This window comes from Garra rufa, chromosome 13 (assembly GCF_049309525.1).
Source record: "Garra rufa chromosome 13, GarRuf1.0, whole genome shotgun sequence".
Classification (NCBI taxonomy): Eukaryota; Metazoa; Chordata; class Actinopteri; order Cypriniformes; family Cyprinidae; genus Garra; species Garra rufa.
Window position 1 is genome coordinate 11,883,377 of NC_133373.1, and position 16,881 is coordinate 11,900,257.

At 38.5% G+C, this 16,881-nt stretch overlaps 1 protein-coding gene across 1 annotated transcript in view; it reads left to right on the forward strand.

Moving 5' to 3' along the window:
- The window catches only part of faslg (Fas ligand (TNF superfamily, member 6)), a 2,878-nt gene extending 1,789 nt beyond the window's left edge, over window positions 1-1,089 (forward strand). Inside the window, exons 2-4 of the mRNA XM_073816696.1 lie at window positions 34-79; window positions 176-232; window positions 302-1,089. Of these exons, the coding sequence (XP_073672797.1) occupies window positions 34-79; window positions 176-232; window positions 302-708 (510 nt within the window). The 3' untranslated portion in view covers window positions 709-1,089. The remainder of the gene's footprint in view (window positions 1-33; window positions 80-175; window positions 233-301) is intronic.
- Window positions 1,090-16,881: the final 15,792 nt, after the last annotated feature.

Below are 16,881 nucleotides of genomic sequence, written 5' to 3' on the forward strand. Positions count from 1 at the left end.
GTGACCCTTTTGTCCCTTTACTTCCAATGGCAGGAAATGCCCGTACAAATGCAGAGCAACACTCCACAGAAACAAGTTGGTGAGTTGTGTGACCAAGTTACTTATCATCTTCTTCCTATGCTAAATATTCTTTGGTTAACATGATGACCTGATTGATTGCTTTATCATTTGACAGGTCTGAACCCTGCTGAGCTGAACAGGAACACACAAAAATCTGCTGCACACTTGATAGGTAAGATTTGGTTCAGAAGGCATTCATTTTTTGCTACAAAACAGTGTCTTATTAAGATATTTTGTTCAGGTCGTGCAGACCAGAGCCCATCATCTGGTCTTCTGAAGTGGGAATCAAAACTCGGAGAGGCCTTCACAGAAGGCATCAAGTACATCAACGGCGGCCTTCAGGTCAACAAGACCGGTTTGTACTTTGTTTACTCCCGTGTGGAGTTTTTTTCACTCAAGTGCAACCCCAGAGACTTTTACACTCACAAAGTGGGTCTGCAAAGAAACAACCGCAACCGGACACTCATGGAAGATCACCAAGAGGGCTTATGTTTGGCTAAGACTGGACAAGCGTGGATGACCGGCAGTCATCTAGGCTCGCTTCAGCAACTCAAGGAGTCCGATTGGCTATTTGTCAATGTCTCACACCCCCATCTGCTCAGCAAAAATTATCACAGCAACTATTTCGGCCTCTTCAAGATACACTGACCATGCAGGACTGTTAGGTGATGCTTAGGAAGGGCATGATTGTGAGTTCAGATGAAGAGGTCAACAGTCTCTGGACTACCCTGAGATCATCAGAGCTGCATTGCAATGCAATCTGTCTGCTTGGCATTGCCAAATCACTTTTGATTTTGAATGTATCAGTTGCCTGTGGCCATTAAGTTCTTTTGGAAAGTCGTGCAGAAGAGTTTCAGAATGAACGAACACTAATATGCTTCTGTATCAGGAGAATTAAAGTAAATTAAGTAGTAGATTAAATATAAATATTTATTTTCTTTATAGTCTGATTGTATATGATCAATGGTCATATTGACTGAGTAATATATCAGTAATGGTTAATAAATGTGGTCAATTGCATAACCTGTTCTTGATGTCAAATGTGATTCGAGGGAGGATGTCTCACACTCTTGAGTGTGTCGAGGTGTTTCCATAGCCACTAATATTTGCATGTGATAGTGGGTTGGTTGTCTCTGGAAATTATGCAGATTTTTGGTTGAATATTTCCAAAGCTATTCATTTTAAGAATCTAAATAATTCCTCCAATAATAGTGCTAATTTAGGGACAGAGAAGAGCTCATAGATGAATGTGACTCTGAGATGAGATGAGTTTCAGTCAGCTGTTTTTTTAAATATCCTCTATGGACCACAAGACAACAGTTTTGCAACGTTGCGGGTTCATTCCTCATCATTTCTGCAAAGACCCTCGGGTTGGCTTCACTGCAGTGTTTGCTGAACCACACATGACGAATTTTGTGCAAGCAGTACACTTTGTACTTCTATTCTCATGCTTCCTTCCTGTGTTTAGGTATAGCGTTTACAGGGGTCAAACAGCTTTGGTAAGAAATGAAAACGAAGTATACTTCTATCACTCATTTATTCAATCACTCACAAACTGTAAAGTTATCAGTGTTAGTAGTCTTAGTTGGCAATATATTATTTCGAGCCACTCAGACACTATGTGAATAGAAAAGATCTTGTCTCAAAGTTTCAGCTTTAGCTGTTTGAGATGTTTGTTGTGTTGGAGCTCCAATGAAACCCAACCCAAAGTGTGTTATGCAGTATTGTGTGTGTTTTGTCTCGTAAATCTATTACACCTCAATATTCCACTTACTATGAGGGTGGGTGGAAACAATGCCTACTCTTTCAGCACCTCCAACTCTTTTGGACACAAGTAAGCATGAACATACACGCACACACACACACACACACACACACACATCGCATATACCCCACAGGAAGTGACCACTGGAGAGTCATCACCCACAATTCATCCACTTTCTCAAACTAACAATACTAAGTGCCATTAATAGCACACAAATGAATTTAGAATTACAATCAATGAGATCCATTCCTACTGTGAGATAGATTTTGATTGCAGTATATTTAAAACCATATATATGTCACAAAACTATGTATACATGGTTTCATTTTGCTATTTCTCACATATAGTCAGTTCCAACCTACAGAAAAAGTACTGTTTTTGAAAGATGTCACTTACGCTCACCCATGCTGCATTTGTTTGATCCAAAAATAAAGATAATAAAAGTAAATACTTAAAAGTAATACTGTGAAACTTAAAATAACCATTCTATTTTAATATTAGTAATAGTCAGTGGTCGAATTGTAAAAAACAATCGGGGGGATGGTGGGCCAGGGGTCCTGTGATTACAAAATTTGTCTAATATTTAAACACATTTTTACTTAACATAAAAAAAAGAAGAAAAAAAAAGCTTAATCAAATGAGCTATGGTTCATGAGCCATTTTATTTTTTTCCTAACTTGTTAAAATGTTTTTGTTTTTTTGTTATGGGGACATTTGCTCCTCACAATGTAGGTTAAACCAATGCATGCAAACACACACACACACACACACACACACACACACACACACACACACACACACACACACACACACACACACACACACACACTCTCTGTGTTTGTAGGCCAAATGACCTAAATGATGCCTCTTATTTAGGGGTGTGTGATACTGACAAAAAATATCTAATATTTTTCATTGAATGTTTGTTAATAATGTGTTTTTATGCTGGTTTAGGCTTGTAATATATAAATATGACACTAAAACCACCAGTTGATGGCGGCAAGTGTCTATTTTAATAAATGATTCATTAAATGCTTAATTTAAACGATTCGTTCAAAATGGCTGATTCAGTTAGAAATTAAGCAAGTTGACGGTCTTTGAATAATTGGCTCACTCAATTCAAAAACAGATTTATTTAGGTACGCTGTAAAAAAAATCTGTAAAATTTATGGTTAAAAAATGGCAGCTGTGGTTGTCAGAATTTTACTGTAAAAAATATGGTAGCAATATTTTACGTTTTACAGTTTTAATCTAAATTTACAGTTAAATATAGTAATTTCATTAACTGATATAATTTTAATAAACCAACCTATTGAAGTACTGAAATATGTTTTGTACCTTTTTAAGACACTGATAACCACCAAATGCAGGTGATGATGAGAAAGTCACATGAAGAACCAAAGCCCATTACAAGCAGCTTTTTTTTTTTTTTTTTATAATAACATATATAGAAGGTGCACAGTGTCATTCACACAAACACTAAACACCATCATGGTAAGTAACACACATCAAACTGAAATAATGCAATAAACATTAATTTAACAATATTAGGTGTAACACATAACTCTAATGTACACATCTGATAAGAAAACACTAAGAAACCACAGTTATTTCAATAACAAAAAAACAAAACAAAAAAAACCATCAAATTTTAAATGTAACGCAGGGAATTCTGGGAATGTCAATTTATGATAATTCACTGTAAATTATACATTCTTTTTCATTTCCAAAAATGGTATACTACCGTAAAATTTCATGTAATGTCCAATACAGTTTTTCACAGTATATAGTACAGAAATTTATCATTAATCATTGGTTAATTTTTTACATTGTAATTTTTGTTTGGAATTCTTTAATTTGAAAAACAGAAAAATAATAGATGTGTCTAAAATGTACAGTCGTGGCCAAAAGTTTTGAGAATGACACAAATATTCGTTTTCACAAAGTTTGCTGCTCAACTGCTTTTAGATCTTTGTTTCAGTTGTTTCTGTGATGTACTGAAAATTATAATTACAAGCACTTCATACGTTTCAAAGGCTTTTATCAACAATTACATGACATTTATGCAAAGAGTCAGTATTTGCAGTGTTGGCCCTTCTTTTTCAGAACCTCTGCAATTCGACTGGGCATGCTCTCAATCATCTTCTGGGCCAAATCCTGACTGATAGCAACCCATTCTTTCATAATCACTTCTTGGAGTTTGTCAGAATTAGTGGGTTTTTGTTTGTCCACCCGCCTCTTGAGGATTGACCACAAGTTCTCAATGGGATTAAGATCAGTGGCGGAGCCAGAGGGGTGTCCGGTAGATTAAAAAATTCTATTTGCTGCTGGCAGTAGCTGATGGTGATTGACATCTCATTTGTCTAAAGAAGTTTTAGAATTTTGCCGGCAATGCTGCATAAGCCATTTTCAAATCAAGACGAGCCAAAGACATGAACATGGTTTCAAGGTAAAACGAATAATAAAACACAATATTTTAAATACGTTTTATAGTTTATTGTAAGGTTTGTTTGCTGAGTAACGTTTATTATCCGTTGTGTAAGTGAACGAGGCGCCGACAATATCAGTTAACTTAATGAGATTAGAGAGATCAATTCGCACTTTGGACCGTTAACGCTATAACGTTACTTCATCTGTGCTAGTATTACATGCATATACCATGTATGTACAGGGCTCGAAATTTCAACCGTTTTTGTCGCATATACTCCCAAAATTTAATCTGCGGGACCTCAAATTATATTTGGGAGCATTTTGATGATAACTCAGCGGCAGAGCTGCACTCATGCAGGGGCGTAATTTTCACTGGGGACACATTTTTCAAAATCCCTTTTGTGTCCTCCTAATTTTGTTAAAGTTATCTCTTGTATTGTAGAATGCACACTCAGCACCGCCCAGTTTCACTTGATCGTTAAAACGAAACCAAAAGTAAAACACGCATGCGCATTCAAAAGCAATTTTAATACCCCATAGAGAGCGACTCCCCAATGCGCGAAAATTAGGCTACATAAAATATCGAAGCTGTTATTAAAATATTAGTATGTGGTGGGCTATAATAAGTTGTGTAGTTGTCTATCTTTATCATGCTTGAAAGATTCGGTCTCTATTTGAACTTTGAATATTGAAAGGGTAGCCTACTTTGATTATGGCTGCATTTATTGTCTACACGACTAAGAAAGAACTGTGTCGTTTATTTTTTGTTATTTATAATATATTTTGTAAAAATGCAGTGGTTGCCTCTAATTTAAATGACTGTACCTGTAATAGAGAAAATAAACATCTTTTTCATGTACTCGTATTTTCATTCATTCTTGTCCCTTGCTTAAGGCGTAAAATAAATATATAAGAAAGGCTTCCAGAATCAGCCCATTTGCTTGTAAAACATCACCAATCAAAATGAACCATGAAGAATCAATATCAGTGCATTAAAAAAGAAATTGGGTGCTCCTACATTTTTTTATAGTCCTCCTAACTTTTTGAAGTTGGGAGCACCAGTGCTACCAAGTAAAAAGTAAATTGTATGCCCTGTATGTAAGTTATTATATTTAATTAACAATGTTATTTCGACTTTGTACAATTTCTCTTTTTACACCAGTGAGCAATGCAACTTGCGAGAGAAGCTTCTCTGCGTTAAAACTTATTAAAACCCACCTTAGGACAACAATGTCTGTTGACAGGTTAAGTCACATAGGGATTCTCAGTGTTGAGTCAAGGAGGACACGCTCCCTCAACATGGATGAATTCGTGAAACATTTTGTCAGTTCTCATCAGAACCGCGGAATTATGTTGTTTTAAACATACCTAGGATAAGTTTGTAACTGATGACTAAAACTGTGTTTTTGTTTTTCTTTTCAAATCCAGGTCTGTTTGATGTCTGCTATGTCTAATTGCAGTATTTTTTGTTTGGTTGTTTTTTCTTTATGCTAATGTTTTTGTAAATGAACTCAGCATAGTTTTTGCAAATAAAACTTTAGAATTCCTTCATTTATTATTTCAACTTTATGAGTACAGTGCGTGTCCATGTGTGGACCCCCTGAAATAGCAGTGGCCACCCCCTGGCCACCTCATGTAAAAAATTGTAGCTCCGCCACTGATTAAGATCTGGGGAGTTTCCAGGCCATGGACCCAAAATTTTAAGGTTTTGGTCCCCGAGCCACTTACTTATCACTTTTGCCTTATGGCACGGTGCTCCATCGTGCTGGAAAATGCATTGTTCTTCACCAAACTGCTCTTGGATTGTTGGAAGAAGTTGCTGTTGGAGGGTGTTTTGGTACCATTTTTTATTCAAGTTTGTTTTTTTGGGGCAAAATTGTGAGTGAGCCCACTCCCTTGGATGAGAAGCAACCCCACACATGAATGGTCTCAGGATGCTTTACTGTTGGCATGACACAGGACTGATGGTAGCGCTCACCTTTTCTTCTCCGGACAAGCCTTTTTCCAGATGCCCCAAACAATCGGAAAGAGGCTTCATCGGAGAATATGACTTTGCCCCAGTCCTCAGCAGTCCATGCACCATATTTTTTTGCAGAAGATCAATCTGTCCCTGATGTTTTTTTTTTTTTTTTGGAGAGAAGTGGCTTCTTTGCTGCCCTTCTTGACACCAGGCCATCTTCCAAAAGTCTTGGCCTCACTGTGCGTGCAGATGCGCTCACACCTGCCTGCTGCCATTCCTGAGCAAGCTCTGCACTGGTGGCACTCCGATCCCGCAGCTGAATCCTCTTTAGGAGACGATCCTGGCACTTGTTGGACGCCCCCGAAGCCTTCTTAACAGTGCAGTGGAAAGTTTTTTTCGGGATTAAGTTAATTTTCATGGCAAAGAAGGACTATGCAATTCATCTGATCACTCTTCATAACATTCTGGAGTATATGCAAATTGCTATTATAAAAACTTAAGCAGCAACTTTTCCAATTTCCAATATTTATGTACAGGGCCGGTCCTACACATTTTGGTGCCCCAGCAGGATTGGCATTTGGGTGCCCCCCCTCCACAAATTACAGAACAAAAAGATGTTTTTTTTTTTTGTTTTTTTTTTTTTTTATGGCTCGCATATTTTAACAAAATTAACAACAAAGTCAGCCAGTCCGAGTCAGTTTTACTCCTTTAAACAAGGATGATAAAATAAAATGTATAATGATAAAATAATAAAATAAACATTTGCTTGAACATGCTATAAACTATGGGCCTTATAAAATCAAAATGTGCAAAAGAGAAAACAGAAGATTAGCATGTATAACCCCAACATAATCTTCCTTCAAAAGTCTATGGTGCATCATGCATGTCCTTAAAAATGGACACGTCTGGATTTCCTTACTGCAAATGCATCTATTGTGTCATCAAAAGGTATCTTCCTTGAAACCTCCTGATTGATGCTCATTAATGCAAGTCCATTCAGACGCTCTTGGCTCATTGAAGACCTCAGGTAGGTTTTAATCAGCTTCAATCTGGAGAAGCTCCTCTCTGCAGCAGCAACTGTCACTGGAATAGTGACAGCAATTCTGAGGGCCACCCACATATTTGGATAGATTTCCTCCAGTTTCATCTTCTGTAAGAAAGCCAGAACTTCCAGGGTGGTCATGTTGGCTTTTGGCAAATGTGGGAAACTCTGCATCTCCAGTGCCAGTTCCTTCCCATCCAGGTCTGACTGTCCATGACAGCTCAGAGTGTTGCTGAGTGTTTCACACTGCTTTGTCAGCTCTTCATTGGTCAGGTCAGGGAAGTTGATGAGGACTCCAAAGTTGCCCTGCACTTCATTTAAGGTCTGGAATCGTTCTTGCAGTGACGCAATTGAAACATCCACAACCACATTGAAAAATGAAATTTCCATTTTCTTTAGTGCATCGCTCACTTGCTCATCAGGAGACTCATAAGAGAACTGTCTCTTGGTTGTTCTCAGCCTCCTCTGCTTAAGAACAACTTGCACATTCATTTCCTCACAGATTTCTCTGGCAGATGTCTGGGCAGAAGCAAATCCAGTTCCTCTGTAGCTGACCAAAGCGGCTTCTGTTTTCTTCAGGAGGTCAACTGCAACATCCAACTGCATTGACCCTGATTGCAACACTTTGCTGACATGTTTAATTTTGGTCAGGATATCATACCATACCACAGTACAGATAGAGAAGCGGTATGATCCAACTTCTTCAGCCAAAGATTGTGCCTCAATCTTTAAAACTGCATCTGTGGCTTTGTCCCTCACCTCTAAAAGTGCAGCTCTGACCTCTGCAGCCTGGTACCTTACAGCCTCTACACTGTTGACCCGACTCTCCCATCTGGTTTCTGACCAGGATTTCAGTGTTTTTTTGACATGTCTTTCCAAGATGGTCCATCTCTGAGTGGAGGCGGAGAAAAGCATGAAAAGCTTCTGCAGGTAGCCAAAGTAGCAAGTGGCATCTGCAGAGCTTTTCGCTGCATCAGCTATCGCCAGGTTCAATGTATGTGCTCCGCATGGCACAAATAAAGCCCTGGGATTTAGTTGCAGAAGTCTCGCTTGGACTCCCTTTCTCTTTCCTCTCATATTGCCCCCATTGTCATAAGACTGCCCTCTACAGTCTTCAAAAGGGATGTTCAGCTCTTCTAGTCTGTTGAGAATGAGTTTCGCCAGGCTTTCTCCAGTTGTCTCTTCCACCTCAAGGAATCCCATAAAATGCTCTTTTATTTCAGGTGTGTCCTCCATTGCAACATGTCGAATTATGACTGATAGTTGCTCTTTATGGCTTAAATCAGGGGTGCAATCCAAAATAATCGAAAAGTATTTCGATTTTTTTATTTGATTGACAATGTACTCCAAAATCTTGCCACCAATGCAATCTATTAGTTCATTTTGAATATGTTTTCCTAAATAGGTTGTATGGATGGCTCCGCGTTCCACCAATGCAACATGCTGCTGAAGGACAGGGTCGAAGTTGGCCATGAGCTCTACCTCCTTTAGAAAATTGCATTGTCTGGCTGGTAAAGTGCGTCTTTGCTCCCCCTAAGGCCAATATTTCGCTCTGCCAACGACTGAATAATGGCCACGAACCTGGTCAGGACGTCACGCCACCTCCTCCTTTCAGCCTCTAAAAGTGCCATTTCTAGCTTATCTATTGTTTGGCCTTTCTCAAGTCGAGTCTCGAGTTCCTTCCATGATGTCATGTTCTTTAAGTGTTCTGGACTGTTCTCATGGGTTTTGAGTTGGTCACTGCAATTTTTCCAGTCATTAAATCCAGCAATTATTAGTTTGTATGATTTTTGAGAGAAAAGCTTGCAGCAGAAGCAGTAAAGACTATTTTTTTTCTTGGAATATACCAACCAGCTTCTCTTGATTTTCTCTCCATTTACTAATTGGCGGTAAAAATGGTGGTGATAACAACTTCTCCCATCATCCCTTTTTGGAAAGTTAAAATCTGGCTCTACCTGATATGGCCCTGAGAGTACGAGCTCCGTCCTCACTTCATCAGACAAGGCTGGCCAGTCAGCAGGATCTGCAGGTGCTGCGCGTACCTGTCTCTCAGTGGTAGTTGTGCTTGCTTTGGGGGCTGGAGGAGCTGCATGCTGTCTCTCAATTGAGGAGGTGGATGTGCTTGCTTTGGGGGCTGGAGGAGCTGCAGGCTGTCCCTCAATTGAGGAGATGGATGTGCTTGCTTCGGGGGCTGGAGGAGCTGCATGCTGTCTCTCAATTGAGGAGGTGGATGTGCTTGCTTTGGGGGCTGGAGGAGCTGCATGCTGTCCCTCAATTGAGGAGGTGGATGTGCTTGCTTTGGGGGCTGGAGGAGCTGCATGCTGTCCCTCAATTGAGGAGGTGGATGTGCTTGCTTCGGGGGCTGGAGGAGCTGCATGCTGTCCCTCAATTGAGGAGGTGGATGTGCTTGCTTCGGGGGCTGGAGGAGCTGCACTGTGTGTGTCAGTGGAGGAGGTGCTGGATATTGGGGATGTTGGAGCTGGAGGTGCAGCTGTAAACAAAGTACATTCATACTCTTACACCACTGCATTTTCTTTTGTGTAGAGTGATGTTAATGCACATAAACAAAACAAATGAAATTTATTAAATTTGACTAAATCCTACATGTAATAGCAAGGTGTAACTGTAAACTACAACAACTTATCAATTACACTGAGACCACAATTAATTGGCTCGAGTTACTTACATGCTTCAGAGAGTGGTGTAGATGTCCCTTCTCCAGGAGTTGGGGACTTTAAGAATTTGGTGAGTGAGTCTGTACAGACACAGGTACAGTTATTATCCTAGCAAAAGCATGTATAGCTGCACAGGACAAACAATTTAAATAGATTTTTTAATTGATAGCTGTAGCCACATCATCACTGATATAATGGTGCAGCCTGCTACTCATTTTGAGACTCAAGGCAGTTAGGTGTATAGTAGTAACCTAGTTTTTGGTAATAAAACTACTAAGCCCAAACGTGAGGGTTGAGCATTCATCTCAATCTGTATGAATCTAGCAATAGCTCATCATAACATTGCATTATCTAGCTAGCTTTGCCTTTATTTTTATTACTTAGCTAACGCTAGCGTTAGCGCCAATCAGCTTAAAATAACACAGAAACGCAAAACAGCGCTTTGTTGACATAGCTTACCTCTTAATTGGGCTTTCCTTTCCTCCTCCTCTTTCTTCCGTTTTCTGCCCTGCACACCTGAGGGCTTGTGCCTTTTCATTTTTACACCTGTCTGCCTGGTGTGATGTGCGCCCATACACAACCATGTATTTGTGTTTACATTACATCGACGGCGCACGTCTTGATTGGGCTGCGGGCCTGGGGCTGCCAGTTGTGCAGAGACATATCCCCCCACTAAAGTAAGCAGCAGCATCGTGTCTCTGTTCAAGTGCATCAGCCAGGCCAGATGAAATATTGTAAATAAAAAGTGTATTTATTCTTGCTTATTTGTTCATTGTGTAGAAAAGGAGGGGGGCACCTGAGCGCCCACATGTTTTTTTTTTTTTTGTAAGGGCCACTGGCGGCGCCCTACGCACACCTGGTGCCCCAGGCAGAAAACTGCTTCGCCTGTAGGACGGACCGGCCCTGTTTATGTAATTCTCAAAACTTTTGGCCACGACTGTACCTCACTACACAATATTTAATTTTCACTGTAAGTTTGACATAATACACAGCATTATTAATCAAAAAAAGGTGGTGGTTTTACAGAGGGGATGCTTTTTGTCATTTTTTTTAACCATTCCCCCGCATCCCCCCTCAATTTGAGCCCTGGTTATAGTAATATTTTGCGTTAACACAGTCATTTAGTCTGCAAAAGCAAATGAAGGTGATACATAAATTAGCTCAGGTTTCAAGGTTTCATAATGAATCACTACTGCTCACCGCCCAGCATCACGTGATCATATAAGGCAAAAAAAAAAACTTCACTAATGGCCTTGTGGGCTTGAGTTTCTCGGTTTAACATGGAACAACCCTAGCACTTTCCACAGTGCCTAACAAAAGTGCAAAATAGGTGTCAGCCTAAATGGCTTGACTTCAAACATGCACTTTTTTTCTAGGTCATTTAGTTTCAAAAGATGCTATCAATCCTGACCCCAAAGAAAGTGTTGATTTGGCCTAGTAATACAGCCACAGCCATCAGGGCTTTTACATGCCTCCGCTCATGCTATTGCCATTTTATCAAAGGTTTTGGAAAAAAAGGAGCCATTTATATAGACACAAATGAATGAAAGAAGAGAGAAAGTAATTATGTCAGTTATTTTTTATGGAAAGTAATGTGATATGTTACTGTTGCATTACATTTCTCATCTGGACTTGGCTTGCTTGTTTATTTTAATATAAATAAGCCCTTAGGCTGAAAGAAAGTAAATTCAAGGCTGTTCAGTATAGGGCAAAGCTCAAACAAATATTTCAGCTGCATTGCCATTCTGGACTGCATACATAGTGCACACCTCTGTCCTTACTGCTGAAATCTCCCATCATGGCAACAGGAGAGCTGAGCAGATTTTGTATCTTTGTCCACTGACAAAGTCTATAATTCTATAATTCTATAAGTCTATAATTACAAAGGTACAGTAGGTTTATTTGAACAGTGAGAAACAGAATAACTACAAAAAATCCACAAAAATGCATTTTAAAATGATTAACACAGAATATGACATAGCAAAATCCTTGTTGGCAATCATTGAGGTCCGACGTTTCTTGTAGTAGGCCACCAGGTTTGCACACATCTCATGAGGGATTTTGTCCCACTCCTCTTTGCAGATCCTCTTCAAGTCATTAACCCTTTCACACGTGAGTTTAAAATATTCTATCTAACCCAAAAGAGTGATTTTTTTTTTTTGGGCGACCGTTATTTTAGAATGTTTCGCATTACTGTTTCCATGGCGACGCGTCATGTGACAAACCGCAGCCACAATAGCACTGTAAGACACATGGATCGCTTTTATTCACAAGCATGCTCACTATATTATGAAATATCTGATATTCCGATTTCCAAATATGTGCAAGTAAATGTATTTAAATGTTGAAACACTTTTATAATGACCGTGTTAGTTGATCTATACTAGGTGATGGGCGCCGCCATGTTTGTTTGCGCTGAATCCGAGCTGTGGGATTTACAACATGCAAATTCATCCTCTCCTCCCAAAAGACATTAAAGTAAGTCTCTGGTGAGCTGGGAGAAGAGGAAAGTGAACTTTATAGTTACCTACATAATCTGTATATGATATCAATAAAATATGTTGTCAGAATATATTTGTAGGATCATTATTGCCTCTTCCATAGACATCAGTGTGTATTTTACAAACTATAAATGTATGGTTTTGCTAGTACTTATGTGTATTTAAATGTCTGAAACCTAAAATAAGCATTATATAGTTAACTATTTAGTGTTTTCGTGATAATATGACAAGCACTCAGCGCGTCCGATCTGGCTCAGCGCCAGCCAAAGCGCCAAAACCAATTTGAATTCAGCAGCTGATGACGTGATGCGGCGAACGTTCGAATCACACCAGTGTGATCGTACTCTTCAGGGACCAGCCAAGACAAATCACAAGGGTGTGATCGTACGCGCTAAAGGGTTAAGGTTTCAAGGCTGATTTTTGCTAACTCGATCCTTCAACTCTGTCCACAGGTTTTCTATGGGATTAAGGTCTGGAGACTGGCTAGGCTATGCTGGAATACCCATACACGACCCAATTTCAATGGTTCTCACCCAAGATTTAATGTTACATGACCTTATCCATCGTCCCTTTGATGCAATGCAGTTGTCCTGTCCCCTTAGCAGAAAAACACCCCCAAAGTATAATGCTTCCACCCCCAATGTTTGACAGTGGGGATGGTGTTCTTTGGGTCATAGGCAGCATGATGCCAAAGATCTCAATTTTGGTCTCATCTGACCACAACACTTTCACCCAGGTCTCCTCTGAATCATTCAGCTGTTTACTGGCAAAGTTCAGACGGGCCTGTACATGTGCTTTCTTCAGCAGGGGGATCTTGCAGGCATTGCAGGATTTCAGTCCTTCACAGCATAGTGTGTTACCAATTGTTTTCTTGGTGACTATGGTCCCAGCTGCCTTGAGATCATTGACAAGATCGTCCCGTGTAGTTCTGGGCTGGTTCCTCACCGTTCTCATGATCATTAAAACTCCATGAGGTGAGATCACCAACTGTTATCACCTTCTCAACAAGCTGCTTAGCGATGTTCTTGTAGCCCATTCCAGCCTTGTGTAGGTCTACAATCTTGTCGCTGACATCCTCGGACAGCTCTTTGGTCTTGGCCATGGTGGAGAGTTTGGAATCTGATTGATTGATTGCTTCTGTGGACAGGTGTCTTTTATACAGGTAACAAGCTGAGATTAGGAGCATTCTCTCAGGTCTTTACCTGTATAAAAGACACCTGGGAGCCAGAAATCTTGCTGATTGACAGGGAATCAAATACTTTTTTCACTCATTAAAATGCAAATCAATTTTGTTGTTGTTGTTATTCTGTCTCTCACTATTAAAATAAACCTACCACTAAAATTATAGACTGGTTATTTCTTTTTCAGTAGGCATTTGTACAAAATCAGCAGGGGAGCAAATAATGTTTTCCCTCACAGTATAATTTTCTTGTTAATGTAAACAAAGTAGATCCAGAGCCAGGTGAAATGTGAAGTTCATTTTAGACAAAAAACTAAAATAACTTTTCTCAGTTAATGTGAACTGACACCAGCATCCCAAAGATCATGATTTCATGCTGTTCCAAACCTCTATGACTTTGTTTCAATATTTAAGATAATTTAAACAACATTGGTTACCAAACACCTGAGTTTATTTAGACATAATCGCCCCTTAGAGAAAACATGCAACATCTCTGCCCTGTAAGCAGCAAATTTAGATGGATGGCCTTACAAACCAAAGTTTAAGTTCATAATGGTAACATGATTAAAATTGTAACATGAACAGTGTTCTTAAGAATCCCTCTGTAAGAATGCACAGTTATAATTTTTTCAACAATGTCGGAAAACAGCACAGTCATAACGTCGTTTCCCAAATACGATGCTTATCACACATCAGTTTTTTGGCAAATAATGAGTCGAAGTAGTTTCGGTGGTCTTTGCAAACATCTATGTTCTCTCTCAAGGGGCCTTAAGATTACCACAACGGCATTGGAAATTGTTGCACAGACATGCAAATGGAGACTCGTTATATATTCAAATAGTGGTGCAGTTCATCCCACGTTAAATGCCAATTATAAAACAAATAAAATATTTGATCAGAGCAACTAAAAAAACACTCAATAAACTGCTGAAGACTTAAAAAATGACCTGATTAAATGAGGAAACAAGATTTCAATGCAGAGTATAGGAAAAACCCTAAACAAGTATGACCTTCAAGTTTGGACACCATGCTGAATGCCAGTCTTGACCAAGAACTTGAAAAGCTAGCTGGAATATTCTAAAATGAATTTGGTTAGACCTGTAGAGTTCTGGATGAATGTTTTATGGCCTAGTGACAACAAATTGTAGCTTTTTGGACCCATTATTCAGAAATATGTCTGGTCCAAAACAGTTTATGAGCAAAAGTGGAAATCTTGACTGTATATAGAACATGGATTCTTTGAACTATCATGCCATTTTGGCAAAAATTGTGATGCCTTCATTGCAGAGACAATCATACCAAAGTATACATGCAAACCTACTGAAGCTTGTTTTAGGGTTTCGGCCATGATGTTCTTGAATGTCCTGTTTAGTTTTCAGATTTAAATCCTATTGAAAATATTTAGTGGAATATTAAGAAAGCAGTGGCAATTTAAAACCCAAAGATTATCAGTGAACCAGAAGCTTTTTATAGCGCTGAATGAGCCAAGATTACAGTACAGGCAAAAGAAACAGAAACAAAATGCTTTGAACAGATGCACTCAAGCCACTATATATAGGCATATTAATTGATTTTTAAAGTATTTTTGAATCAATTTAAAGATCTGGATGAAAAAAATACCAAATAACTATGTTCATACATTTCTGCCACTGAATAAAAAAAAAAAAAGAAGATAATTGTGACTTTTTTCTTGCAATTGCGAGTTTACATCCTGCAATTATTATTTTTTTCTCAGAATTGTGAGATATAAACTAGCAATTCTGAGAAATTGAGAATTCTGAGAAAAAGCATATTCTGAGATAAAGTTTATATCTCACAATTTGGACTTTTTTTTTCAGAATTGTGATATAAACTCAACTGCGAGTTATAAAGTGCAAATTTGAGAGGGGGAGACTGATATGTTCTCAGAATTGCGAGTTTATATCTCAGTTTTGACTTAATAATTGACATTTTTCTTGCAATTGTGAGTTTACATACCACAATTCTGAATTGTGAGATATAAACTAGCAATTCTGAGAAATAAAGTGTACACTTGTGAGTTATAAAATCAGAGTTGTGAGACTTTTTCACATTTGCGAGTTTATATCTCACAATTCTGACTTTATAGCATGCAATTGTGAGTTATTAAGTCAGAATTGTGAGATATAAACTTACAATTCTGAGAACATATTAGTCTTTTTCCCTGCTCAAATTTGCAGTTTATAACTCGCAAATGAGTTTATATTTCAATTCTGAGAAAGAAACCGGAATTGTGATATACAAACTTGCATTTGTGAGAAAAAAAGTCAGAATTGTGAATTTGTATCACAGAGATAAAAATTCACAATTTGTGAGATAAAATGTGACAATAACCTTTTTTATTTTTATAAACAGGCTTCCATACATGTCTTATTCATCCCTGATTATGAGCTGATGTATGTTTTTCGGCACTGATGTATGCTTTGATGGACTTCCTAAAAAGGAAGAGAGAACTTCATTGGAGGCCTCAATCACACCATGTCTCACTTATATGATACTTTAACACATCCTGTGTCTGTCTCTCTGAAAGTGGTAAGCAATGTTATGGCTTTCATGTATGCTCAACCTCACAACCTCATGGGAACACCTATTATTCACCACATCATACCGCATAGAGGAAACATCATACTTTCATTTAACTAGTAAAAGCCCTGTGAACAGATTATTAGAAATTTGTTCATTAAATAAGGAATTAATGATGAATTAAGATTCGAAAGACTTTCTAAAATGTATTGATAGATGCAAATTAGGTACCTATACTTTAATTTAAGATTAAATTAGATGGTATTAAGGGCTGCTGGTTTATTGATGGAAAAAAATTTTTTTAAGAATGCCATTGCTACACTTGGATAAATTGGCTCATGCCATTCCAAACATTTTTGACTTTGTTTCAATATTTAAAGATGGTTGGTTACCAAAACAGCTGGGTTTATTTAGACACAATCACCCCCTACACATTCAGTCTAAGTTTAAGTTAATAGCATGATAATGTTTATTGGAGATCATAATGTTCCAACCTCCATGCCCCACCATCCTTTTTGACATATGTCAGGGAAAATATGTCTCAACAATGGGTTGTGATTCTTAAGAATCACTTACTGATAAGAATGCACAATTATAATTTTGACGACAATGTCGGAAAAACAGCACAGTCATGACACAGTTTCCCAAATATGACGCTTATCACACATCGGTTTTTCGCAATTAATGAGTCAAATTAGTTTTGGTGGTCTTTGCAAACATCTATAGA